General features: G+C 35.3%; 2 protein-coding genes across 4 annotated transcripts in view; one reads left to right on the forward strand and one right to left on the reverse strand.

Moving 5' to 3' along the window:
- The window catches only part of SIK1 (Protein kinase superfamily protein), a 30,730-nt gene extending 14,395 nt beyond the window's left edge, over nt 1-16,335 (forward strand). For 2 of the 3 annotated variants that reach the window (XM_028216759.2, XM_082871118.1), the window contains exons 7-18: nt 7,219-7,281; nt 8,186-8,230; nt 9,077-9,112; nt 10,365-10,420; nt 11,672-11,753; nt 12,262-12,396; nt 12,482-12,620; nt 13,423-13,576; nt 13,849-14,062; nt 14,863-15,063; nt 15,131-15,216; nt 16,096-16,335. In XM_028216759.2, the coding sequence (XP_028072560.2) occupies nt 7,219-7,281; nt 8,186-8,230; nt 9,077-9,112; nt 10,365-10,420; nt 11,672-11,753; nt 12,262-12,396; nt 12,482-12,620; nt 13,423-13,576; nt 13,849-14,062; nt 14,863-15,063; nt 15,131-15,216; nt 16,096-16,195 (1,311 nt within the window). In that variant the 3' untranslated portion in view covers nt 16,196-16,335. The remainder of the gene's footprint in view (nt 1-7,218; nt 7,282-8,185; nt 8,231-9,076; nt 9,113-10,364; nt 10,421-11,671; nt 11,754-12,261; nt 12,397-12,481; nt 12,621-13,422; nt 13,577-13,848; nt 14,063-14,862; nt 15,064-15,130; nt 15,217-16,095) is intronic. The other variant, XM_028216760.2, reaches the window with a different exon arrangement.
- A 5,352-nt stretch (nt 16,336-21,687) lies between these two features.
- LOC145792012 (uncharacterized) lies at nt 21,688-23,890 on the reverse strand. The gene is made up of 2 exons (XM_082872490.1): nt 23,033-23,890; nt 21,688-21,792 (listed from the first exon to the last, which is right to left on the reverse strand). The coding sequence occupies exons 1-2, from the start codon at nt 23,888-23,890 to the stop codon at nt 21,688-21,690; spliced, it is 963 nt and encodes a 320-aa protein (XP_082728616.1).
- Between the last annotated feature and the right edge of the window lie 3,816 nt (nt 23,891-27,706).

Raw genomic sequence — 27,706 nt, forward strand, 5'->3', positions numbered from 1 at the left:
CTAAAATCATTCAAAATCCTAAAATCATTCAAAATTAATTTACTACCCAACAATACAATTAAAGTTAAATCATTCAAAATCCTAACTAAATCATCAATCTCATTCTCCAACCACTTTCTCAACATTCTCCATCTACTACCCAATAATACAAAATTAAAGTAAAATCATTCAAAATCCTAAGCTTACCTAAAAGTAATTCTTCATTAACTATTACATTCATCCAAAACGTAATAATAAAATGAAAAAATAAAAAATATTGTTGTCAAACAAACTTCATTAACTATTACATTCATCCAAAATGCAAGAAAAAAATAAAATAAAATTGTTGTCAAATAAAATAAAAACATTTGCAACACAATATCTCAAACTCCATCATCATGAATCATATCCAAGTTCCAAAAATTTCAATTCCATGCATTTAGTTGATGAACCCTGCACAAAAACAAACTGAAAAATAAAAAATTTAATATTCAATCTTCATAATTCTTTTGACAAAAAAAAGTGTAAAAGAATAAAGTAATGAAAAGATAAACAAATATCTATATATTGCATCTCAATATAGTAAGAAAATATGTTGAGTACATGAAAATTTACCAATGAGCAAATGGATTAGAGTTCAATTAATTATAGTATTAGCATCAACATTATAGGTTGAATTTGAAGATGCGCCTGACTTCAAAGTATCTAATTAGGAGTCAACAAGAGAAGATCAATAAAATTTACATTACAAAATGAACAATACAAAAAAAAAAAATGACGATAAATAAATTCTCATATTACCCGAGTCATATTGCTCAAATTCCTTTACATCATCTATCACCTTTCGAAGAGAAATTTGAAGGTTGCTTTGAAGCCAATTTTGAGTACATACAAAGGCTTCAACCATGGAAGGCGAGAGTGAACTACGAAATGGGTCAAGAATACGCCCCTTCGTACTAAAAGCCGACTCCGATGCAATGGTAGAAATAGGCATGGCTAACACATCCTTTGCAAGTTGCGATAGCACTCTATATTTGGTTGTATTCACTTTCCAATAATCCAAAATCTCAAATGTTTAGTTCTTTGCAAAATGTTCAACCTCAGACAAATATTGTTTCAATTCCGACTTAGATTAGGGATGGCAATATCAACCCGGCCCGACGGGGACCCGGACCGCCCCGTCCCGATAAATAGGTTTTTCCTCGAAAATTATTCCCCATAGGGCCGGGGCTGGTATTGAAAAATACATCCCCGATAATTTTCGGGCCGGGGACGGGGATTAATTTCTCGGCCCCGCCCCCCGGGCCCCGGCCCGGCCCCGGCCCGAAATTTCCCCGAAGCTTCCGCGCGTGCTACCTATTAGTTGTATTATAATTTTATATCTCTCTCTCTCTCATGTATCTCTTGCTCTTAACTCTCATTTCTCTCTTTCCCTCTTTGGTTCGTCTCTTTTCACTCTCTCAACTCTCTGTCTCTCGTTTTTCTCTCCATCACTCTCTCTCAACTCTCGTTCTTCTCTATCAACTCTGTCACTCTCAGTCACCGACACGGTGACACCACCACCACCGCTGTCCCCGACCTCCTCTCTCTCTCTTCTTCTCACCTCGTTTCTCTCTCTCCACTTCGTCTCTTTATTCCTTATGGCCACCGCCACCGCCGCAGGTCTGTCTCTCACCACCACCGAAGCCACCGCCGCAGGTCTGTCTCTCTCCACCACCGAAGCCACCGCCGCAGGTCTGTCTCTGTCACCACCACCGAAGCCAGCCAGCCACTGTCGATCTCACTCAAATCTGTTAGATCTGAACTCAGATTTGTTAGATCTGTCAGCTCTCTGTCTCTGTCTCTCTCTCTCTCTGTGATCTGATCTGTGTACTCAGATCTGTCTCTCTCGTATTGTTGTTGAAAATAGATTTTTTTTTCAGATTAAATTTTTTTGATTTGTTGATGATGATGAAACATATTGTTGTTGAAAACATTTTTTTTTTCAAATTAATTTTTTTTTCCTGTATTAAATCTGTGTGTGATCTGGTCTGTGTTGATTTGTTGATGATGATGAAACATAGTGATATATATTGTTTTGTTGTTGTGTTGAACAAAATTCAAAATAAAACTCGGGGATTTTTCGGGGTCGGGGAAACCCGATCCCCGTTAGGGGACGGGGACGGGGAGTTGATGGGTTCCCCCGCCGGGGATCAGGGGTGGGGACGGGGATTTTTGAGCCTTCGGGGATCGGGGACGGGGAGGGTAGTCCCAGGCCCCGTCCCGCCCCGCCCCGTTGCCATTCCTAACTTAGATCCACTAGTGCATCGCCCCTCCAAATAAGAATTAAATTGGGAGTCAACCAAAGAATAAGGATCATCATCATCATCATCTTCTACCATATTCACAACTTCACTCACACTTGGAAGTTTCTCATTTGAAGAATAAAGTGTGACATAATGGCTACACAAGCGACTCAAACAATTCTTAACCTTGTCTACCATATCTTCCACCTTCTTATTATCTCCAAGAAATAAATTTGAAAAGTAAAACTCAAGGTATGCCATTTTTTTGGTAGGATCAAGAACAACTGCAACATACAATAACAAATTGATCTTACTTCCATCCCCCCAATACTTGCTAAACTTTTGTTTCATAATCTTTGTCATTGTGCTCAGAATATCATCCTCCAAAATTAATTGATTAATTTTGCTTTCAATAACAAACATTTCTTTGTAAAAAGCATTGGAAGGAACAAAGAGAGACCCCGAAAACTTTTTAGTTGCAAGATAAAATAATTTTAGAAACCTCAAAAACAATCTACATTTTTTCCAATCGAACTCATTCGGACTTCTTATACCACCATCAACATTCTTGAAATAAGGTTCAAAATTGGAATCCACAAACTTCAAGCAGTTAAAAGCCTTCTCATAATTTTCGGTGGCCTCCAACATCAAATAGGTAGAGTTTCACCTAGTTGGTACATCTAGGCATACAAGAGCTTTTGAATCAAGGTTGAGTGTGGCCGCACACTTCTTAAAAGCATCATGCCTATGAGGAGAAGATCTCACATATCTCACCACAAGTCTAATGTTGGCAATAGAATTGTCCATTTCTTTCAACCCATCACTCACAACGAGATTAAGAATATGTGCACAACAACGCATGTGAATAAACTAATGTTGCAAAATAGTTCCCTTCCAATCTTTGGTTATTGTTTTCAAATATTGAATGGTAAGATTATTAGAACTAACATTATCAACTGTTAAGGTGAATATGTTATCACTGTTCCACTTAATCAAACATGACTCAATTTTCCTACCCAATGTTTCTTCTTTGTGATCTTCAACTTGTTGAAAATTTATGATTCTTTTTTGAAGTTTTCAGTTATCATCAATGAAATGAGCAGTCAAACACATGTAACACAAATTCTGAATAGATGTCCAAGTATTCGTAGTAAAGAAAATTCTACAACCCTTCATGGCCTTCTTCAACTTATCTCTTTCATTCTTGAATATGTTAAGCATTTCTCTAGATATGGTATGATGAGAGGGGATTGGTGTGAATTTGGGTTGCATGACATTACAAAATTTTCTAAACCCAACTCCCTCCACAAATCTAAATGACAACTCATCAATGACAAGACAACCATCTCCGCAAGAGATTTTTTACAAGCATCAAAATTAAACGTTGTTGCTACAACCTCAACACTCTCTTCATTTTGTTTCGGTTTAAGATTTAATGTTTGTTGACCATCTTTATCCCTATTTGGATATGCTTTACAATTGGGTGTATGCCTCCTCAAATTACTAGTCTCATGAAGTCTAGAGTCAGCCAAATACTCTTTCTTGCAATATTTGCATACAGCTCTACGCTTCCCATCGGTCCCAAAAACCTTATCAAAATGATATCAAACTGTGGATGGTGCTCTCCCCCCTCCACCCTCACTACTTCTCTTTGGGGGTCTAGGAGGTAGGGCTGTTCAAAAATCCGTTCAAACCGGTAATCCGGACCGAACCAGACCGAATCGTACGGTTTGGTTCGGTTCTATTAAGAATTGGTTTGGTTTCAGATTAAGAAATATGAGAATCGTAAAAACGGTTCGGTTAATGGATTTTATGAAAAAACCGCGGTTCGAACCGAACCGAACCGAATTAAAAAAAATATAATATCAAGTTTTATTTTTATTAATTGGTTTTTTATAATTTTAATGATATTAGGATGGTATAGATATATAATATGAAGTAATGCCTTTATATTAATAGTTTTTATCATGAGTTAAATGTAATTAGTTTGAGTAATTATTTTGCTAATATTAACAATTTATTCTTGTAAATAGAAATTTTTGGAACCGTAAATCAAACCGAAACTGATCCGTTTTTTCGGTTTGGTTCTGGTCCGGTTTTACAAGTGTAACGGTCTGGTCTGGTTCTCAAAATCACAGAACCATTAGGATCGGTTCGGTTCTTGGATTTTCTCAGAACTGAACCAATCCGGACCGTGTGCACCCCTACTACGAGGCTTAGGTTCAGGTTCGGGTTCGGCTAAGGGGGGATTCATTTGAGAATTAGAGGATTCCGGAGGTAAAAGATTCACTACGGGAGATTCAATAGTATCCTCCATTCAAATTGTATTACAAATTCAATTCAGATTCAAAAAAAAATTCGGATTCAATTTCATCCAGATTCAAAAAAAAAAATTCAGATTCAATTTCAAAAAATTCATACTCCCTCCGTCCCAAAATATTAGTCCCTTATTCCATTTTTCATTGTCCCAAAATATTAGTCCCTCTTCAAAAATCAAGTACAAAAATAATGTAAATTTCCTATTTTGCCCTTCTTTTAAATTAATAAACAATATAAAAAGTACAATTATGACATTGATATTCCCAAAAAATGTACTATCAAAAGGGTAATTTTGAAAAATCAACTTTTTTCAAATGCAATAATTGTACTATCAAAAAAAGTTGGATTCCCCAAAAGGGACCAATATTTTGGGACGGAGAGAGTATTCAATTCAGATTCATCATCCCTTGCAATTTAAATTCAGATTCAATTCAAATTCATCATCCTTTGCAATTTAATTTAATTTAATTCAATTCAATTCAATTCAATTCAAATTCAGATTCGATTCAATTCAAATTCAGATTCATTATCCCTTGCAATTTAAACAGATTAAAATTACAAAGATTAAATTAAATAGATTAAAAAAAATTAAACAGATTCAATTTCAATTTCATTATGTTTAATTCAGATTCAGATTACAAAGATCACAAAGATCAAATTAAACAGATTCAAATTCAAAAGTAAACAGATTACAAAGATTCAAATTAAACAGATTCAAAAGTAACCGGGTAAGTAAATTAAACAAAAATGAGAGAGTGAGACATTGATAGGTCAAGTTAAACAAAAACAAAAGAGAGAGAGACAGGTCTGGGAGGGAAACAGACAGACAGACAGAGAGAGAGTGGGACAAAGATAGAGATACAAATCATAGATCAAGGAGAGAGAGCGAGACAGAGAGAGCCTTACCTCAGAGTTGTCGGAGAGAGAGAGTCGATTGCAAACGTCAATCGTCGTGTGCGAGCTGAGCAGATGAAAAACGAGAGAGAGATGAGAAGATGAAGGTCAATCGATGCGAGCTGTGTAGATGAAAAACGAGAGAGGGTGAGACAGATCTGATCGCCTAAAAAAAAAACACAGATCGGGGAGAGAGAGTGAGACAGAGATAGATACAAATCACAGAATGAGGAGAGAGAGTGAGACAGAGAGAGCCTTACCTCAGAGTTGCAGGCAAGAGAGAGTCGATTGCGAAGGTCGATCGTCGCGTGCGAGCTGCGCAGATGAGAAGATGAAGAGAACTCTCTGTGTCTCAGTGGGTTAGTGAGATAAGAGAGTGAGATTAGGGTTTTGTTCTTTTCAATTGGTTTTGTTTGGGTTGGGGCAAAAAATATCAACGGTCCAGCTTTTTTCCCCAAAAACATAAAATAAAAAAGAAATGTGGGCAGTTGTGGCGGGTGTGGGTCAAACTCGCAACTCGCCCACAACCTGAAAAATTGAAATATTTCAAACCGCACCCTACCCTATTGTATTTGCGAAACCGCCCATACGTGTGCAGGTAGGGCGGGTTGTGCCGGTTGGATAACCCTATACCCAACCCTAGTCATAAATACCCTTTCATAACATAAATGAGATGACAACCACAACTTTATTGTCTCATCTCATCCCCAACACGTTCTTGATCTCCTTGTTTGAAGGAATGAAAACCATGTAGTACTTCCCCCACATATCTATAACAAGGACCCTTTCTGCTCCCACTGCTCACTCACTATTCACCCAGGATTGTAACTGCCTTGCCTCTGGAATTACCTTGCCTTAGAGGGGACAAGACTAAACTATGGAGTCACATATTTTATACAAAAATAATAATACATAATCTCCATGTCAGATATACAATTTAGCAAATAAGACAATTTTAAATTAGCAAATTTGTTTCAACAATATTTTACTGTAGCAATGTCATCACCAAGAAAAAACAAATCTCCACAACACACCACCTACCTGAAAAGAACCAATAAATGATATCTTTGCTACAACGCTCGTCTCATATTGTAACAACACTGGACCATTCTACTAAAAACAATAAATTTAACATGCTATGTGTCAAACAATGATTGAGCCCCACTTATGCCAAGCAAGGGTGCACTATCAGATTCTGTTGAAACAACAAAGTGCAAACCAAACCAAACAAGAGTGGACCCAAATATGAACCACCCCTTGTTGCACCCCGATTGCGGCTTATGACAACACAAAACGCCTACAATTTAAACACACACATAGCAGGATTACAATATATACAATATGCACATTTGGTTAAAAGTCTATCAAGTGCTCAATCTCTTTTGACTTCTCTCTTCTTCATGTACTTTATCCGGTTCATGCTTCTTCTGTCTCGTTGCTGTATATGTTTCTTTTGGAAAAGTTTTCTGCTTTATTGCTGTGTAAATGCTTTGTCATGAAGATCTTAGTGTTCCTTTTTTTTTATCCGCCCATAAAGTGCTTACTTGTTCCTTATTGTTTTCTTACAAAATGTTATTTGGTTTATGTTGTACTATATATCTCTCATCAGGTGTGTTTAAACATTTGTTATTGTGTATTTTTCCTCGTCTTTGTACTCTATTTCTTTGACTTCTGGTGATATATTTTTATTTTTACTCAATCATGATAAAGTTCTTGGTGCTGATATTTTACTTTATCTCAGTTTATTGGCACTCCCCATTGGATGGCTCCAGAAGTTATTCAGGAAAGTCGTTATGATGGAAAGGTACTAAGAGGTATTATGTACATTGAAGTGCCTGCATGGAATGAATTTTTTTTTTTTTTTTTTCTTTCTTTCTTTACAGGCTCTTCTTGTTTCTCTGGCCAATTTCTCTGCCAACTGTCAGATTAGCATGGAATAGCACATGGTCTGCTTGATGCTGGAGGCCACTTTTTTTTCCATGTCTTTTTGACAGACAAGAATCTAATTTATTTCTCTAGGTTTCTCTTATGGCTTCATGTAAATTTTCTTTATGTAGATCATTGAATTATAAAAGTGAATTTATAACTTTAATGTTCCTTGGGCTTTTTGGTAAAGAGTTTGATGGTGAAGTAGGTGTTCGAATTGTCTTGTTGACTCTATAGCAGAAGCTCAAATTTATTTTCAGTGCCAGCACATGTAGTATCATCTTGATTGGAAAAATTCAGAATCAGGAAGGATTTAAAAATATATTTAAATGAACCCGAGCACATTTAGTTATTAATTTATGGTATTGTAGTCCCAGTGCCTAGTTGCCACCGATCAAAGTTCCATTTGGAAAATGAGTTCTGGCTGCCAATAAAAATATTGAAATGTTCTAAAAGGCAGATGGTTCAACTTCAAATTTACTGAAAGTTTGCAAATACATGTTCATATGGTAAAAGATAAAACAAGTTTTATCTAGTTGCTAGGGAAAGCACGTAGATACTAGAAGATATTTGAGGCCACTGAAACCACTGATTATGCAACTTGCAAGACACTGTTAATGAATACTAAGCTTATGGCTGAAATGCACTTATTTGTGATTCATTATAGTTTATTTCTTGGATAAATTTTCTAAGCCGTTAATGTGCCTGAAAGATTTCTACCGTCAGTGTGAAGTCATTGGTCATTCTAACTTATTTGATGCACTTAACCTTTACATTCTCAGGTGGATGTGTGGGCACTTGGAGTCTCAGCAATCGAAATGGCAGAGGTACATATATTCAGCAAATTAATTACTTCACATTCTTCAGGAAAACCTAGCTTGCCTGGCTCTCCACCCTTTTACCTTCCCGTTTTGTTCTTTCCTTGGGCTGTGTCATACTGGTTGTAGTTCCAACAACCAATATGAAGTCAATTGAAGTTCTTAAATTAATGAGGATGTAATTCCTTAACCACGATTCCAAAATTATATACTGATAACCAGTCTTTCATAAAACAATAATAACTACAAACTGTTATTCTCATACACTTGGAACTCAATATGTAAACAAATCTTTTAATCAATTGAACTGTGTCCAACAAATAAACGCCTCTACTTTCAGCCTGAAGTCTTTTGTTTTTTATACTGAAAACTATAGGGAGATGAGCTACAAAGCCCAATAAGAGCATAGTCCATATAAGAAAATTTCTATGAATCAAGCATTTATAAAGCCTCTAATAATTACACAAACAATTCACCAATAGAAATACTTCAAAAACAAATCATTTTTTTATTTTTATCACTCTTCCTTCATTAACAAACCTTAGTAACCCTACATTTATTATTGTTTTGTGTTGCTTGAACCTGTACTACCTCAATGGAGCATTTGCGACCCTCGTGACCATTTTAGTGACCCTTGTGGCCATCTAGTTCTTTTTGAATTGAGTAGTGTGTACCAACTTCAGGAAGGGAAGAGATGGAAAAAAAGGAGAGGAAGAATTTTTTGTTGCCTGAACAGTTTTTTTTTTTTGTGTGTGTGTGTGTGTGTGTGTGTGTGTGTGTGTGTGTGTACATGATTTAAATATGTTCACCATGTGATTCTTGACACCTAGTAAACTTTCTTTTTATTTTTTCCAGGGACTTCCTCCTAGATCGACAGTGCATCCAATGAGGGTTAGTGGCTGAATGCATTTGAACTTCTGTCTATTAGTTAATATTTTCTGATTGATATATATTTCCCTATCCACATTTTTGTGTGTGGTTGTTATGGCATTGTAAAATTCGCCCTATAACCTAGATGTATAAAATGTGGAGAGGATATGGGTCCAAGAGAACTGAATAATCTGGGTTCACCGATTGGTTTGAATATATAATATGCAATCAGCAGTTAGGCTGTGAACATGCTGTTTCTTTTCTTTGAAGATCATAGCTGTCAAACTTTCTGTCTTTTCTTTTTACTTCGTTTGTTATATGAATTATTTATTCCACACTTGGGGCTTATATCATATCCTCAGCACTGGATTCCATTCTTGGATGCTAAGTTTGGTGTTCAGTTTTAAATACACAAATAAAGGACATGGCACGATGAGTGCTATTGCACCTCTGATTGTTGTGTACCCAGACTAGAGAGCATTGAACAGTAATCTTTTTAGTACATGTGAGTGTATAGGTAGGACTAGAATTTGGTTTGTGTCGTCGAGCAAAGCTGATTTATCTTCCTGTCCCTTGTAATGAAGGAAACCCAAAATTGATTGTTTATCAAGTTTTTATGTAAAACTTTTATTTTATTGTGTAAAACATATCGTCAGTTGAAGGGACAAAAGTGGTTCTTTTAATTGTATCTCTTTTCTGTGAAATTTCTGCTCTAGGCATGCTTTTGTTGTTAATAATATCTAGGAAGATAAGTGCTACAGTTTTGGAGGACCAGATTTTAGTGTGCTTTACATTGTCATTACTTGTCTTAGTTTGCCATTTGTATTTTCTGTGCAGTGGCTTATCTAATAGACTAATTCATAATATGGTATTCAGACATCCTTTGGTCACTGGAAGTGTATATCATACAAATTCCCACTTGGCCTCAGCTCCTTCAATCATCTTATTTTTAGAATTCGTATAACAAACTTTGAGGTCATATTGACCTTCTATTGTTGATTATTCATAGCTTTCATTCTATTATATCTTTGATGTTGATTGTAGATGCCTTTAAATTCTTCTGTCTGGAATGAATGTTAGGTAATAAACAAACATCTATACTTGTTCCGAAATTGGGGAAGAGTAGTCCTTTAATTAATGGAATATGCCATCTTATTTTTACAAGCACATAATTGAAAAATATTTGACCTCTAATTTTTATCTGTCTTGATCGAAAATTTTCTGATTGAATGATTCTAGTATGAAGAACTCACGGATTTATTGTCTATGATAGGTATTGTTCATGATATCCATTGAACCAGCTCCAATGCTCGAGGATAAAGAGAAATGGTTTGTCTTTGATTCTCTGTTAGTTATCTAGTTACACATTTCTCCAAATGTTCACCTTTTCAAGTTGCATTTTTGAGAATGGTATTATATGTATCATGCATTTGGCATGAAAATTGGAAATTCAACTAATAAACTTAGAAAGGTTCATGTCTACTAGACTGCTACCGTTAGACAGCTTCATGAACTTTTGCAGCCATTATGCTCCATCTAGGTTCCAGAACTTATATCTTATTCTAGTTGCTCAACTTCAATTCATATTCGTTTATGGCCTTCTCGTTGTTTTTGTAGTGCTTTAACATGAGCAGAATACTGTTGTTTGTGGTGCAACTCTTGATGAATAAAACCTAAGAATTGGATCTACCTGACCTCAATTTGGTTTTGGTTTGGCTTCCAAGGGGTTTTTGTCCAGTTTTGGGTTTTATAAAATAAAGACCGGTTAAGGTTGGTGAAGTTTTGCTATAACCTGTCTGCTAAACTGGCTGGCTTTGAACTGAGCCTTCTGTGGCATATTTTGTTTATATGTAGTTTCTTGTAAGTTTTATAGTTTCTCCTCATTTCACTTTTTGGAAAAGGCTATAATCCTATGGTGTAGTTGTCATATACTCAATAATAGGTATAAGATAAAAACGGTCTTGTTAGGCACATTTGTCTCTTGAGATGACTTCTCGTCAAGCTATGAGCAAATCTCCTTGGCTTTTGTTTGGTTCCTCACACATAATGCCTGCTCATTCGACATTTGAAGTACTCAACTTTTTCTTGACAAATGTAAATTCTATACATAACAAGAAACTGAAAACCTGTTTATACATTGGGATACACAAATCTAGAAGACAGAGAACATGAAAAGTCCAATGTCAAATAGGCTCTCCTAATTTTTTTGCAGGGTCCATAGGAAATGATACCTAAAGAAATAACATTTATTAAAAAGTGGATGCTGGCCTCTTCCATGGGTCAATTTTTTTTCCCTCTTTGTTGAAATTCAACAAAATACAGCATGAAGAACTGATTCCAACTTCCTCAAGTCATACAAAATAAATAATTAAATAAAACTGTTTTTAATGAAGTGGCGACAGTTGATGCACATAAGAGTAGTCAAGGCAATGACTGTAGGCTTGGCAGTCAACTAATCACATTGGGTTAGAATCTGCATGCTTGTTTAATCAATCTCCCACACAAATTTCTATCAATTACAAATATATGTATTACCACAATATTGTATAATGTCTAGGCTTATCTAGTTTGCTTCTACAGGTCCCTTGTGTTCCATGACTTTGTTGCGAAGTGTCTCACAAAAGAACCACGCCTACGACCTACTGCATCTGAGATGCTAAAGGTATGTTAGAATAGTCTATTCTATTCATACTAAGAAATTAAATAGATCTCTCTTTATTCAACTGCTTGTAGAACTGTTTGAGTGTTATCTTCTTATTGGGTGCAGTCCATTTCAAATCCCAATCTTCCTACAGTTGTTCCCTCCTTGAGCTGGTTTTGATTTCTTACATCACTACTATAATGGTATTGAATAGTGGTAGGTGACCTAGAGAACCAAACAAATGAACAATCTTAAACATGTGCGTAGAAGTTAATGATTAAAACTGAAAGGACTGCTTGTTGAGAAGTTAATGGTTAATTTTTGGAGTTTCCAGAATTTGATTGTTGAGTATAATCACATAGGCATGGTTGGGAACAATTTGACAATAGCCACCAACACCAATTAAATGCATGAAGCATCATCACGTGCATATATTCTTTATGGCTTTCCTTTTACGTTGAATGCACATCTGGTTTGGCTAACGATAGTTTAAGTCTAACTTGAACTAATTGTCTGTCTTTGGAATTAGCACAAATTCATTGAGAGATGCAAAGCTGAACCTTCTGTAATGTTGCCGAAGTTTGAGAAGGCAAGGCAAATTAAAGCTTCGATGGTTTTGGAAGCACAAAATATTGCTTCAGGGACTTCTGTACCAGGAGATGGTGTATGACAAAATTTAAATTTTGTTCCTTTAGCTCTCTTTGTGGAAAACTCTTGTATCTTGCAGTAACTGTTTCTTATATATACAGGCATTGGGAGGTTTGAAAGTGAATGAAGACTATGGAGACACAGTTCCATCAAGGCCTCATGATGTTGCCGGTGGAGTTCCTGCTGTGAGTGGAACACAAAAGCAGCACATTTCTGCTGCTGTGGAACTCTCTGGGGAAGGTATTCATGTCTTGATCAGTTTTTGTATTGCATCATCAGACTTATATTCTCTTGGGTATGGGTACTAAACCATACAACTGTGTTGTGACTTTACATTCAGAACAGGAGCGAAACCTAATCTTCACATCTTCACATAGTTCTGGTTGGGAAGTTGGGCTTGAAAAATAGGACATTTATGAGTGAACGAAGTGGTTGAGCTTGAGGGGAGCTTTGTGGGTCCTCTTGCATTTGATAAAAAACTTAAGTGAATTCATTGGAGAGTAAATGAGCTTTGTGCATTATTGTTGAACATTAAATAACAAGTGGTGTAATGAGCTAACATTAACAGGCAATGTTGTCAAGGTGTGTATGAACATTCCAAATTCTGTAAATTTAGCTGCATGGCCAGTATGGGCTATTTCATTTGTTACTGCTGAATTCTGTGAGTATGGCATGGTACCTTTGTACAAAAATGTTTTGATTGTATTTTTTTGTTGGTTTATCTTTCTGGTCTTGATCTACTTCTTTTGTGATTACATAAACTAGTGTGACTATTAAGGAGACTATTTAATGCAATTTTGTGCTGAATAACTTGATATCTTGCTGAAGGGTAATATAACCTGTCATGGCTCATGATCTTGAAAAAGGAAAATAAAGGAAAAAAGTAGGAGTAATATTACTTTAAGAGCAAGTTAGTTAACTAAGGCTCTCTGCTTTCACGTGCATACATCTGTGCAAATATATCTTTCCTCTAAACAGATGAAAGGACATTTTTTTTTTTTTGAGCGTGGTATGTGTTTTATGAGTTACTTTTATTTGTCAGGAGACTTTGGGACTGTAATAGTTCATGCTGGAGTTGAGAATTATAAAACATCTACTCGAACACCAGTGCCCAATGCAGCTGGAGTTTCACCTGATTCCTGGCACGTTGAAGGTCCTTCTGTCAGTGGTGCAGGAGATAAATTAGTTGACCCCGGGTACTTTTTTTACTATATACTTTCTAACTTTCGTACAGGCACTGAGATCCTTGATTCTTACTTCTCTTTTTTCTTGTTCTTTGTGAGTGTGTGAGTGCTTGCACACATCAGCTTTTCTTTTTTAAACAGAGATTTCACCAATAGTGTTTCATAAATTTGCAAGTTTTCTTTTGCGGTTATCATTTAATATTCAATTCTCATGTATGCACCATGAGCATGTACTTTTCTCTCTGTTTTTGTGTGTGCACCAATTCATTAAGATGTCCTGTCAGGGGCCAAAATGCAGTTGGCGTCGATGTAGATAGCTTTCAGAGTAGAGGATCACAACCTTTTGGACAGACCATCCAAGCATCTTCTCCTTCAATGTTTGCCTCTCCTGAACTCCTCAAGGCAAATAGCCTTTCTCAGGCACAGGTTGGAAATATTGATGGCATGAGCAGCGGCCCATTAAAGAATGAAACTGTCAGTCGGAAAGCATTAGATAAGGTAAACTTTATTTTCTACTATAAATTGTTGTAATTGATAGATGTTCATCATTCCATCTATTTTTTACCATATTGAACGAAGAGGCAAACAAGGTTCAAGTTTTAGCTTCTGATCTCAGTTCATACTATTTTTATCATTCAAATATCAACTTCTGATCAAAAATCAATTGTTCGGATATCAGAAACCGAACAAAAACCTAGTTGGTATTGAAAAATTTAAATTTGTTCAATTATTGATATCCAAACAATTACTTTTGGTTTTGGTAGTTGATATATGAACAAACAAAATGGTGTGAACTATTTGGTCAAATGCCCCGAGTTCTGAAGCTTGATCAATGTTTATATTAAACACTAATATAAGCTGTTGATGAATTCATGTTCACATTTAACTGCTATGGAAGTTTTGGATTACTAATTGTGGTGTACTGGTGGAAATTCTTTACTACCCTTCAATTGTCGGAAAGTGCAACCCTCCTTTACATCAGTTTGTCAAATTTCCTGATTTATGCATTAAAAACTCGTTTAATCACTCCATTTTGGCTGAATTTCATTGCCGTATCTACCATTGTTTTTAGACAAATCCAGTTTGGAATACACGTCAAAATCTTTGATTCATTTTATCTGAAATTTAACCACATCCTCAGAATGAAGCCTAAATGCAACTGGATTGTGTTATGGATTTTTTTTGCTTCTGTACTGTTTAATAAGCCCTTTTCCCATTCTCCGTTTTTTTTTTCATAATTCTTATGTTTATGAATGCAACTTGGGTGCATGCTCACTTGTGGTTTTTTTTCATTATAGCTTTGGTCAATATATGCGGCTGGTAATACAGTCCCTATCCCATTCTTGAGGGCAACCGATATATCACCCATTGCACTGTTATCTGACAATGTGCTTGGAGGATGGCAGCGGGATAGTAGTGGAACCATAGCTGTGGAAGCAGTGCAGGAGCTTTTTAGTGGGGATGGACCTTCCAGAAAGGGCAGAAGGGGACAGAATGAGGTTCTCTCTCTCTCTCTGTCTGAGCCATTTATTTGGGCTTACTTTTCACTACTTAAATGTGCTGCAGGTGCCCCTTCCTCCAAGTGTGTACCAGAGACTCACTTCAAGTTCTACGCTAATGAATCTCACCCAAGCTTTAGCTTACCACAAAATGTATGATTCTCCAATTTGTCCAGTCATAATCGTAATTATATTTTGTTTTGTGTGAGTTGTGACTGCTTTTGAGTCATCTTAAGCAAGGAACAACTATTAAAATCTGGGACTTTTGGATATGGTTTTTGTTTGCATTGTTGTTTTCATTTTGGGAGATTTTGAAAATGAGAATGAAGAAAGTTATTAGACATGGTCATTCTTGAATTCTTTTTAGGGTAAATTACAAATACTCCTTGAGATTTGCTTAAAATACAGATTGTCCCCTATGGTTTGAAAAATTACAAATACCCCCTGTTAGAATTTTTTATTTAACAGAATTAACTAAAAAAATGAAATTTATAATTATTCTTCTATACAATAATAAATTTATTTAAATTATTAATTGAAATATATTTCTAACATCATTAAAAATTGTTAATTGACTTGACGATTTATTAATAAAAGGGGTGATTTGTTATGAAATTAGAAACCTTGGGGGTGGAATGCAATTTCCAAAATTTTAGGTTGCGATTTGTATTTTAATCAAATTGCATGGGTGTATTTGTTATTTACCCTTTTTATTTTCTAATGGACTTTTTGAAATTTAATTTTTTAATTTTTTTTGAAATTTGTTATTTACCCTTTTTATTTTCTAATGGACTTTTTGCGATTTGTATTATTTTCTAATCAAATCGCATCGCGTTAGTTATTTTTTTAATTTTTTATTTAGAAATCTGAAAACTGTTTAGATTAGTTTCTTGAAATTTTTTTGAGTAACATATTAACTGAACTCATTTCTCTGCCATTATTGTTTTCCCCCTTTGTTAGAATATCCATTTATCATGTGTTACTTATTACTCCTTAGTTGTTCTTGCTCATCTCCATTTTTGTTTGTTGCAGGTGTTATGAAGAGATGCCACTGCAGGAGCTACAAGCAACACAAGAACAACAAACCATTCAAAACCTTTGTGATACTCTTCGAACTATTCTCCGTTTATAGTTGATCGCTCTTGTTTTCAAGTTAAACAAAAAAATGTATATTTATGACTTTTTGTCTTTAACCTTGTATGTATATTTATGATTTTTTGTCTTTAACCTTGTTTTTCATCTATCATTAGGTAAATATTGTTGTTATTATTACTTTCTTTGTGTGTGTGAACTCAATTTTGTAGAGATCTTGAAAAGCAAAATTTGGGGAGGCAATGAGAAAGTGTCCAGTCTCATCTTCTTGTAAGAACATCTCCAATGGTTCACTATTTTTTTCATCAAATCTGAGCAAAAAAAAAAAAAACGATTTCCTCAATCTGATATCATGATATCAGATACTCCAACGGTGCTTTCATCAAAACACCTGATGTCTAGGTGGATGATTGGCTGGTCGATCGGCCGGTCAACCGACAAGAGCATTTGATGAAAAAAAATTTCCCCCTCAATTTCAGTGTTTTCAAGGTTTTCTTCTGTTTCTTCTGTAGAGAAATTGGAAAGCAGCTAGCTTCCCACGAAACCCTATTTTAACATAGGGAGGAGAGAGAGATCATAATACCTAGGAAACCCGATTCTCTCTCTCTCTCTAGAAATTGTCTTGCGCGAAGAAGAATTGCAAGGGTTTCGCACCATCAAATTCAAAAATGGTCAGTTATCTTCTACTGATTTCACCAATCGATGTTTATGTCTTTTACTATTATTTGAGTTCATTTCATATTTAAAAGTTCCTAGGTTAATGAGCTGTTCAATTCTTCATCATGATAGATGATTGTATCTCATCTCAATTCTCATTTGATGTTTATGAATTCGCACCACTTTTTCTCTCTAATTTTGAGCATTAATGTGATGATGCGTTAAGAGGAAGAAGAAAGCTGGAGTTGAACAAATGAAAAAGAAAAAGAAAAGAATGGAGTTGAACAAATGAAAAAGAAGAAGAAAAGAATTCCATGGATGAGTTGTTTATATAGAAATTAGAATAGAGAGATGAGTTGTTTTTCTAATTGTATTGAAGGTTTTGGAAACTTTACTTTCTCTTGTGAACCGGATAACCAGGTGGACAATTGGCCGGACATCCGGTGGATCCCAACCCAACGTCTACACATAGTAAATTGATGAACGCTTTCCAGATATTCAATTTGGTGAAACATCTGATGTTTTATCAATTTAATACAATTTTGGTGACATCATTAGAGCACCAAAAGTATTTTTTTTTCATCAAATTTAAATTTGGTGATACATCTACTGAATAATTGGAGATGGTCTAAGTTTCTGTATCCATGTTTGTGCGAAAACATTTTTTCATGATCAATAAAAATGAAATTACCTTTGATAGTTTCATAATTTGAGTGATGACTTCTTTTTCTATGTCAATATTAATTAAATATATTAATTTTTAGTGGTGACTCCTTAGTTTTCATGTTCACAATTCACATGAAATTACCTTTTAGACTTCTTTTTCGTAGATTATTTTTTTTAGTAATAACTTAGCAAAAGTGCCTATAATTTTGGACCCACCTAGGGCTAATTCCTAGATCTGCTACTGTGGGGAATCCAAAGCAGGGCTGATCATAATAAAAGAAATAAATAAATTAAAATGATCACTTCTGTTGGGTGAAAAAAAAAAAAAATCAAATTCTGTAAGTTTGACATAGATTTATTTATTTTTAATAAGGTTATAATGATCAAAATTAATTCATTTGATTTATAAACACAGATAATTAAAAATGTATATATACATTTTATTGTAAAATAAATAATTCTATTATTTTTTCATTCACACGATAAACAAATTTTATCATGAAAAAATGTTGTCATATTTTTTTATTAAAATGTATATTTTATTTTATTTATTTTTGTATTTACATACTATCTGTATTGATTCTAATCACTTATTTTTGTTGAAATAAATTATACAAAACTTATAAAACTTGATATATTTGTTTTAATGATAAGAATATGAAAGAATTTGGCTGTCACAATGGGGGAACATTTGATTTAATTACTACTTTATCTTATTAAATGCCAGAGACCAGAATTAAATGCTAGAAGAGTAGTGACCATTCCTTTGAATTGCAATAAGCACCAAATTTAACTAAAAAGTTATCTTAACTTAAAATATAATTAATTATGTGCCCCTCTTTGAATTAATAGAGATAGAGACCAGCAGATGCATACATTTATGAGAAATCTAGCACCTTGGATATATAACTACCCAAGCATGTATTAGAAATTTGATTTGGTTGCAAAATTGGAGAGAGATTTAAATTGAAGTTGAAAGCTTTTAATACTGTTGTTTGATTGTGTTTTTGTTGTCTTTGATTTTGCGTTTTGTGTTTTTAAAAATAAAAACAATAAAAGTTTGAAATCACTTTTCATGTTACTTTTATTTTTGTGCAAACATAATTTTCAAAAAATTAAAAGGTTATTTGACAAGTGTGTTTAGTTTTCTATTTACATAAAATAGAAAAAAAGTTTTTTTTCCCTACAAAATAACAACAAAAACTTGTTTAATATACACAAATATTTCGAAACAAAATAAAGAAAATGCTTAATTAGTTTGCAAGATGTGATAGCTAGCAATAGAGGGTAGTTGGCGACGGCTGCCGGAAGTAACGAGAAGGTGGTTGAAGACTTGTTGGAGGTTACCGATGGGAGTGTTGGGAAAAACTACTCACATTACATAATTTCACATTGCATATCGCAAAATTATGAGATGAACAAAAACAAACCTTCAATCCCAAGAAAAATAACATGCTGAATAAAATACAGATAAAATATAAAATGGTTAAAGGAAGCAAACCGAAACCTGTGTGATACCACAATTTCCTTAAAATAGATTTGCCGCCTCACCGTTGGGTGATGGAGGTACGCCGGCGTCTACTTCCCAGGATATGACGATTTTTTACCAGCTACAACAGAAGCACCTTCTGATTAGCTTAGCGAGCGGACAACGGCAGCACTCTCTCTCAGGAAGAAAATTATAGAAGAAGTAGACTGACAGTGTATGGATGTCAAGGAAAAATTCTATATCTCTTTTCAAGGAATAGGGCCTCCTTTTATACACCATGGGGGAGAGGGGAGGAGCCTCCAGCCATTAAGGCTGGCAACTAATGCTAGCAAAACTGCCCAATCAATTTTGTAAAACTGATGAGCCTTAAATGTGTGAGTTATATACACATTTATGAGGCAATTTCTTATTCAACCATTTTTCTCCAACAATCCCCCACATGAATAAAAATTGACCGAATACAGCAAACGCTCAACGTTTATCAACAAAGACTCGGAAAGAGAGAGAGCACATAGACTAACCCTACATCAGAAAAGGTAGCTGTTGGCCTTGAACCTTTCGTAGTGAAAGCCTATCGGATTTACTGGCTGACCAGTGAACGTGATGTCTTGAACTTTTCTGCCGTTTATGTAAACCGAGACAATAGACCTCACACAGGAGTTAGTCCAACCATTGTTCTTGTTCTCACTGGTGTGTCCGGTATGGCCCTGGAACACTAGCCTGGTTCTGTGAGTGTTTTTAAAGAATTCGACCTTGGCAATTCTTAAAGAAGCGGCCCCACTTCGCACTCACATAGGTGACCTAGATACGGTATTTCATTATACCACATCACTAAGGTCATTAAAAGTTAGCTTAACCTTCCACCCCCATAGGGCATCACTGTATAAAGGAATGGGCAAGAGGATTTACCTCTTCAGTGACTCACCCGTTACACGAAGTTAGGTTGTCCTTTTGAATCTAGATCTTGGGATCTCCAGTCAACTAGTTTGGGTTTTCCGTTCCGGTAACCTTTACTAAAGGCCTTAACCCCATTCCTCTTGACGACTTTTCTACTAACTCTCGAGTTAACCCTTTGGTTAGCGGATCCGCAATGTTGTCCTTAGACTTGACATAGTCTAGAGAGACAACTCCATTTGAGAGTAGTTGTCGTATGGAATTATGTATACGACGGATATGTCTAGACTTTCCATTATACATATTACTCTGTGCCCGACCAATCGCTGATTGGCTATCGCAATGAATACTGATAGCTGGCACAGGTTTCAGCCAACGTGGAATATCCTCAACAAACTGGCGAAGCCATTCAGCTTCTTCAATTGCTTTATCTAAAGCAATAAACTTAGATTCCATCGTTGATCTCGAGATACACGTTTGCTTGGTAGATTTCCAAGACACGGCTGCCTCTCTGAGGGTAAACACATAACCACTAGTGGATTTGGAATCTTTTATATCAGATATTCAATTTGCGTCACTATACCCTTCTAGTACCGTTGAGTATCTGGTATAATGCAGCCCATAATCCAGGGTGTAACGGATATACCCCAACACCCGCATAATGCCCTTCCAATGAGTAGCATTAGGATTACTCGTGTATCTACTCAGCTTACTAACAGCGTAGGCGATATCCGGCCTTGTACAACTCATCAGATACATCAAACTCCTAATGGCCCGAGAATATTCTAGTTGAGAGCCACTCTCACAATTATTCTTGGTCAAATATAGACTTAAGTCTACCGGTGTCCTAAACATACTTGTATTTGACTTTCTAAATTTCTCAAGTATCTTATTAACATAATGAGCTTGAGAAAGTACAATACCACCAGATGTTCTGGTGATCTTAACACCCAGAATGACATCTGCAAGGCCCATATCCTTCATGTCAAACTTAGAGTTTAACAATCTTTTGGTAGCTTTAATCATTTCATCATTGCTACCAACAATGAGTATATTATCAACGTATAGACACAAAATGACATAACTTTTATCAGTGTCTTTAACATATACGCACTTATCACACTCATTGATTCGAAACCCATTTGACAACATAGCATTATCAAACTTCTCATGCCATTGTTTGGAAGCTTGCTTCAAACCATACAATGACTTGACAAGCTTACAGACTTTCTTACTTTTTCCTGGAACTGAAAACCCCTTGGGTTGCTCCGTGTAGATTTCTTCATCTAAATCTCCATTTAAGAAAGTTGTCTTTACATCCATCTGATGTATTTCTAAACCACGTAAAGCTGCTATTGTAATCACCATGCGAATGGATGTAATCCTTGTCACAGGTGAATACGTATCAAAGTAATCTAGGCCTTATCGTTGTCTATATCCTTTGATAACTAGCCGAGCTTTATATTTGTCAATTGACTCATCCGCTTTCATCTTTCTCCGAAAGATCCACTTATTCCCCAAGGCCTTACTGCCTGGGGGTAGATTAACCAACTCCCAAGTATGGTTCTGTAAGATGGAGTCAATCTCACTCTTAATTGCTTCTTTCCATAAAGGACTTTCAGGTGAAGTCACAGCTTCATGGAACGTTCGAGGTTCTCCCTCTAACATATAAGTCGAGAAGTCTAGACCAAAAGACTTTGTGGTTCTAGCCCTTTTACTCCTTCTTGGCTCATCTACTTCATCAGCTTGATCATCTACTTGATTAGTTATTTGATCAGCTGTTTGATCATCCATGTGATCATCTATGTGATCGTCTTCGTGATCATCTATTTCTTTCTTGGAACTCGGAACCCTGTCTTGGGGACGACACAGAAATACATCTTCAAAGAAAGATGCACTTCTAGATTCCATGATAATATTCTAGTGTATATCTGAAATATCAGACTTGTGCACAAGAAATCTATATGCACTACTATTTTGTGCATAACCAATGAAAATACAGTCCACGGTTTTCGGACCTATCCTAACCCGCTTGGGTGTAGGTACCGCCACTTTTGCAAGACACCCCCACATTCGTAGGTATTTATATGAAAGCTTGTGACCTTTCCACAACTCATATGGAGTCTTGTCCACTTTCTTCCGTGGTATTCTATTAAGAATATAATTCGCGGAGAGAATTGCTTCCCCGCATAAGTTCTGTGGCAATCCAAAACTTATCAACATTGCATTCATCATCTCTTTCAGCGTCCTGTTCTTCCGCTCAGCAACACCATTTGACTGAGGCGAATAAGGCGCTGTGGTTTGGTGAATAATCCCAAATTGAGCACAAGTCTCGGCAAACGGGGATTCATACTCACCACCACGATCACTTCTCAATGCCTTGATTTTCCGGCTTAATTGATTCTCAACTTCATTCCTAAAAAGAATAAATTTATCAATAGTCTCGTCTTTGCTTTTAAGCAAATACACATAACAGTATTTAGTGCAATCATCAACAAAAGTGATGAAGCACTTGTTGCCACCACGTGATTGTACAACTTTCAAGTCACACACATCACTATGCACTAAACCCAAAGGCTGGGTACTTCTTTCAATAGAATGAAAAGAAGACCTTGTCAATTTTGCTTCTACACAAGTTTCACACTTGGGTTGTGGACTAATCTTGAAAGATGGTATGTGATCTAACTTGATTAATCTACGTAAAGAGTCAAAATTTACATAACCCAATCTACCATGCCATAAATTAGGGGACTCAAGCATATAAGCAGAAGAAGAAGCTTTCTCATTAATCTTAGGATTAAGTGTCATTACATTCAATTTAAACATACCACCTGACATATATCCCTTCCCCACATAGACCCCGCCCTTGATCAATACGACCTTGTCTGATTCAAACACCATGCTAAAGCCATGCTTGCTTAGGAGAGACCCCGAGACAAGGTTCTTACGAATGTCCGGCACAAAAAGGACATCATTCAAAGTCAGTTCTTTTCCTGAAGTCATCTCTAGGATCACCTTGCCTTTACCCTCAACAGCTGAGGTTGCAGAGTTTCCCATAAACAACTTCTCCTCGTTTGAAACCGGTTCGAAAGTTGTGAACATTCTCTTCTCTACACAAATATGGCGAGTGGCCCTAGTGTCCACCCACCATTCCCTCGGGTTTGACCCCACCATGTTCACTTCTGACACGACGGCTGACAGATGCATGCCGTCCACATCGTGTGACAATTCCTCCATTTCAGCCATATGTGCCCGGTTTTTGTGTTGGGGAGGGTTTTTCCTGTAGGGTTTCTTCTTCAGACAATCAACTGCCCGATGCCCGTCACTTCTACAGTTGAAGCATTTGCCATCGAACCTAAAAGTAGGCTCTTTTGGCTTGTAGGCTGGCCTTTTGGAGATTCCTCCTCTAGCTCCCAACTTTGAGCTTTTGCCTGTCGGTGGTTTTTTCCTCGCCCCCGAGGACTCGCTATGCTCAACCATGTTGGCTTTGACAGTGGAGGTACTCCCTTCTTTCTTCCTGTTGTCTTCTTCAATCTGGAGCCTGACAACAAGCTCTTCGACTGTCATCTCCTTTCGTTTGTGCTTCAAGTAGTTCTTGAAGTCTTTCCAGCCGTTAGGTAGCTTCTTAATCAAAACAGCTACCTGGAATGACTCACTTAGGACCATCCCTTCTGCATGTATCTCGTGCAGAATCACTTGGAAATCTTGGACTTGACTCAGGACAGTTTTAGAGTCCACCATCTTGAAGTCCAAGAACCGGCCGACGATAAATTTCTTTACCCCAGCATCCTCAGTCTTGTACTTTTTGTCCAAGGCATCCCACAACTCCTTAGCCGATTTCTTGGCATAGAACACGTTGAAAAGCAGATCCGCCAAGCCGTTCAGAATGTAATTCCGGCATAAGAAGTCTGCTTGTTTCCAAGCGTCCAGAGCCATGAGCTTTTGTTTATCTTGTTCATTCTCCTCTACGGCTGGTACATCTTCACTCAGAAACCTCACAAGGCTTAGAGTAGTCAAATAAAACAGCATCTTTTGCTGCCATCTCTTGAAATTTAGTCCCGTGAACTTCTCCGGGCACTCGTGATGATTGAGCGGTCCTCCTGGAACAGCCGGAGTAACAACACGAGGATTGACCACAGAGGTCACAGCAGGGGTTGGCAAGCCAGTCGCCTCGGGGTTCGGATCCCCACCAACATTAGCAGCAGCAGTAGTAGTAGAAAAATTACAGCAGAATTTTCACTATTCTGTATTTCCAGAAATCAAACTTAACACTAGAAAATCCCACAACTGGAAATTTAATTCAAAACTAGTCTCACCACGCAACCTAGAATTGAATATGGTCAGGAAAGTTTCCAGGAAGACTGGAAGGGTCACACCGGTCCCACTTAAAACCCAGTTAACCTTAGACAAAACTTTCAAGAGCATGTTGACTCCTAGTCTATGGGAAACAACTTTAAGAATTAAATTTTCCAATGGATGAATTAGGTTAAACACACCAAGTTCCAATATATAAAGCATGTATTTTAAGCTTGTTGGGAAAAACTACTCACATTACATAATTTCACATTGCATATCGCAAAATAATGAGATGAACAAAACAAACCTTCAATCCCAGGAAAAATAATATGCTGAATAAAATACAGATAAAATATAAAATGGTTAAAGGAAGCAAACCGAAGCCTGTGTGATACCACAGTCTCCTTAAAATAGATTTACCGCCTCACCGTTGGGTGCTGGAGGTATGCCGGCGTCTACTTCCCAGAATATGACGGTTTTTTACCAGCTACAACAGAAGCACCTTCTGATTAGCTTAGCGAACGGACAACAGCAACACTCTCTCTCAGGAAGAAAATTATAGGAGAAGTAGACTGACAGTGTATGGATGTCAAGGAAAAATTCTATATCTCTTTTCAAGGAATAGGGCCTCCTTTTATACACCGTGGGGGGGGGAGGGGAGGAGCCTTTAGCCATCAAGGCTGGCAACTAATGCTAGCAAAACTACTCAATTAATTTTGTAAAACTGATGAGCCTTAAATGTGTGAGTTATATACACATTTATGAGGCAATTTCTTATTCAACAATTTTTCTCCAACATGGAGGTGATGGATGGCAGTGGTAGTTAGTGGTGGGTAGTAATTGGAGGTGGTGGAGGAAGGAGAAAAATAACACATTTTCTTTTGTTTTCAAAACTTTAAAAAAATTTGAAATCGATTTAACTTCTATAGAAAGTGAAAATGGTAGGTTAATGCTAATAAGTGTGCCTGAGCCACTAGTTTAATTGGCATTTAATGTGACATTAAATTGTCTTGATTTTGATGAATTTTTAATTTTAACACTTCATTAAATTAATAAGCGAGTAATTTTAGTAACTTATTAAATCGAATGTATTTATTATTACATGTTCAATGACTTAAAAAAAAAAAAAAAGGAAAACATTGACAAATAAGGGTATCCTAAATGGTGAGTTGTTTTTTTAAAAAAAAAAAAAAATTGAAAATAGTTTTTTAGGGTCGCTAATGACAATTTAAGGACGGTGAATAAATAATACAAAATGCTAAAATATTTATAATCTCAATGCTCTTTTCGAATAATTCAAAACACTTGTGTGTATATATATATATATGTTACATCTTTTACAAATTTTTTAAGATTAACAACTTTTAAGGCTGTTTTTAGTATTTTCTTCCTTATATAATTATGTAGAGGTTAGTGTGATTTGGTTATAGTAAATTATCATATATCAAATTGAATTTCTTACCACAATTCACACACAGAATTGAGAAGAAACAAAAGCATTTGTATCAACAAAAAGAGAAAATGTCCATATTTGGGAGGTCCCTCAGCCTATGGAATAGGTTTACTCAAACAGATAACATGGGTCCACTCACAAACAAATAGACATTTCCATTCTATCATATGATTTTGACGTTTCTTTCATTGCTATTTGACAAAACCAAAAAAACAATTTGGTGCCCAACCCATTATTTGAAATGGGTATTTCCACTGTACTTGGTGATGAGGGGTGTTTTGGACCACCAAGGATCCTCTAGAGTGAAATTTTCCTAAAGTTTCCTAGAGTGCTATATTGTGTGGTTGAGATTTACTGGCAAGTCACATAAGAAAAATTGATGTGACTTGCTAGTAAATCTCAACCATACACTGTAGCACTTTAGGAAACTTTAGGAAAAAATCACTCTAGAGGATCCTTGCTCGTTTTGGACTTCTTATTTTATTTTGAAAATTTGTATTATTGTTCGTCGTTTACAAGATGAAAATAATTTAAATAAGATAAAAAAAAAATTGATTATCAAAAGAGTTTTGCTAATAACAGTCTTAAGGATTATTATTAAGAAACATAAAATTTCAAAATATTGATAAAGGTGAATTATACTAATAGTCCCTATCGTTTGGAGCTTGTATTACTTTGGTATTTTGGTCCTTGACTTTTCAATTGTGACACATTTGATCTTGAATTTTGAATCTTGTTCCAAATAAGAACAATTAAAAATATCATTAGATTTTTCAAGGGTAAAATCGTCAATTTGATAAAATATAAACTAATTTGACAAAAATAAATGTCAAAAAAATATTTTTAGTTTTTTAAAAATTATTTTTATCCACCAATGATAAAATTATGTAAAATTAATAAAAATTACATGATTAATTTTTAAAATTAATTTTACATGATCATCATTTAAACACATAATAAAAATTAATTTGGTAAAAAAAATAAATAAATATCTACAAGATTTATCAATTTTACATAATTTCATTTTTAGTTGGTAGAAAAAAATTTTAAAAATTCAAAAATATTTGTTTAATATTTATTTTTGTCATATTAGTTTATATTTTATTAAATTAACGATTTTACCCTTAAAAAAATTAATGATATCTTCAATTGTCCTTATTTGGAACAATATTCAAAATTCAGGATCAAATGTGTCACAATTGAAAAGTCAGGAACCAAAGTGACACAAGTCCCAAACTATAAAGACTATTTGTATAATTTGCCCTATTTATAAAACGAATACACCATGCAAGCATTCCAAAATACTTTCATGTATTTCATTACACCTCAATTTACCTTTTATATATATTTCTACACTAACAATCGCCTTAAAGGCTGTTTTAAGTATTTTCCTTATTAAAAAGTTAAAGAGACAGTGGTTTTTTTGATTCTGCATTTAAATCAGAAGTGTTTAGTTTAGAACACAAGCCTAAAAGTTAGCTTTTTGAGGTGAAAATACACACTTTCTATATACTGCAAGTTACTCTGTATACAAATCACGGACATATAACCAATTCATTTTTGAATTTCTAACTCTAATATCATATTAGAAAAAATTTAACTCTAAAAATTAACTTTTAGCTGCCGTTTGGAAAGTAGGTTGACTTTTTGACTTTTTTGACTATTTTATCCTGATGTTAAAAAGCCTGATTTGAGAAAGATTTTTTGACTTTTTGATGAGATGTCTTCAAGTTAAATTACAAAATTGCCCTTCAACTACTTCATCATGTCAACTCATTGATAACGTTGGTCCTCCACGTTAGATTAGCCTTTGGACCGAAATTATTTTTTTTTTATATTTTTTAAATGGTTTTTTCATGTGTTTTTTTATTTTGATTTTCATTTTAATTTTAATTTTTTTTTTCATTTTCTGTAAAATGATAAAAAGTGAAGTTTTATTTTATTATCTTGTGTATTTTAATTAATTAATTAATTTATTTTTTGGCAAATGGTTTTTTCATGTGTTTTTTATTTTAATTTTATTTTTTTTAAATAATAATAATAATGATAATAATTTTAATTTTAAATTATAATTTTAAAATAATAATAATAATAAT

Source organism: Camellia sinensis, chromosome 5 (genome assembly GCF_055761805.1).
Source record: "Camellia sinensis isolate YWXY chromosome 5, ASM5576180v1, whole genome shotgun sequence".
NCBI lineage: Eukaryota > Viridiplantae > Streptophyta > Magnoliopsida > Ericales > Theaceae > Camellia > Camellia sinensis.

Coding starts and splice junctions, on each gene's coding strand:
- LOC145792012 (XM_082872490.1), bottom strand. CDS start 23,890: ATGCTGTTTTATTTGACTACTCTAAGCCTTGTGAGGTTTCTGAGTGAA. Junction 21,793..23,032: donor TCGTGTCAGAAGTGAACATG/GTGGGGTCAAAC, acceptor CTGATATTTCAG/ATATACACTAGAATATTATC.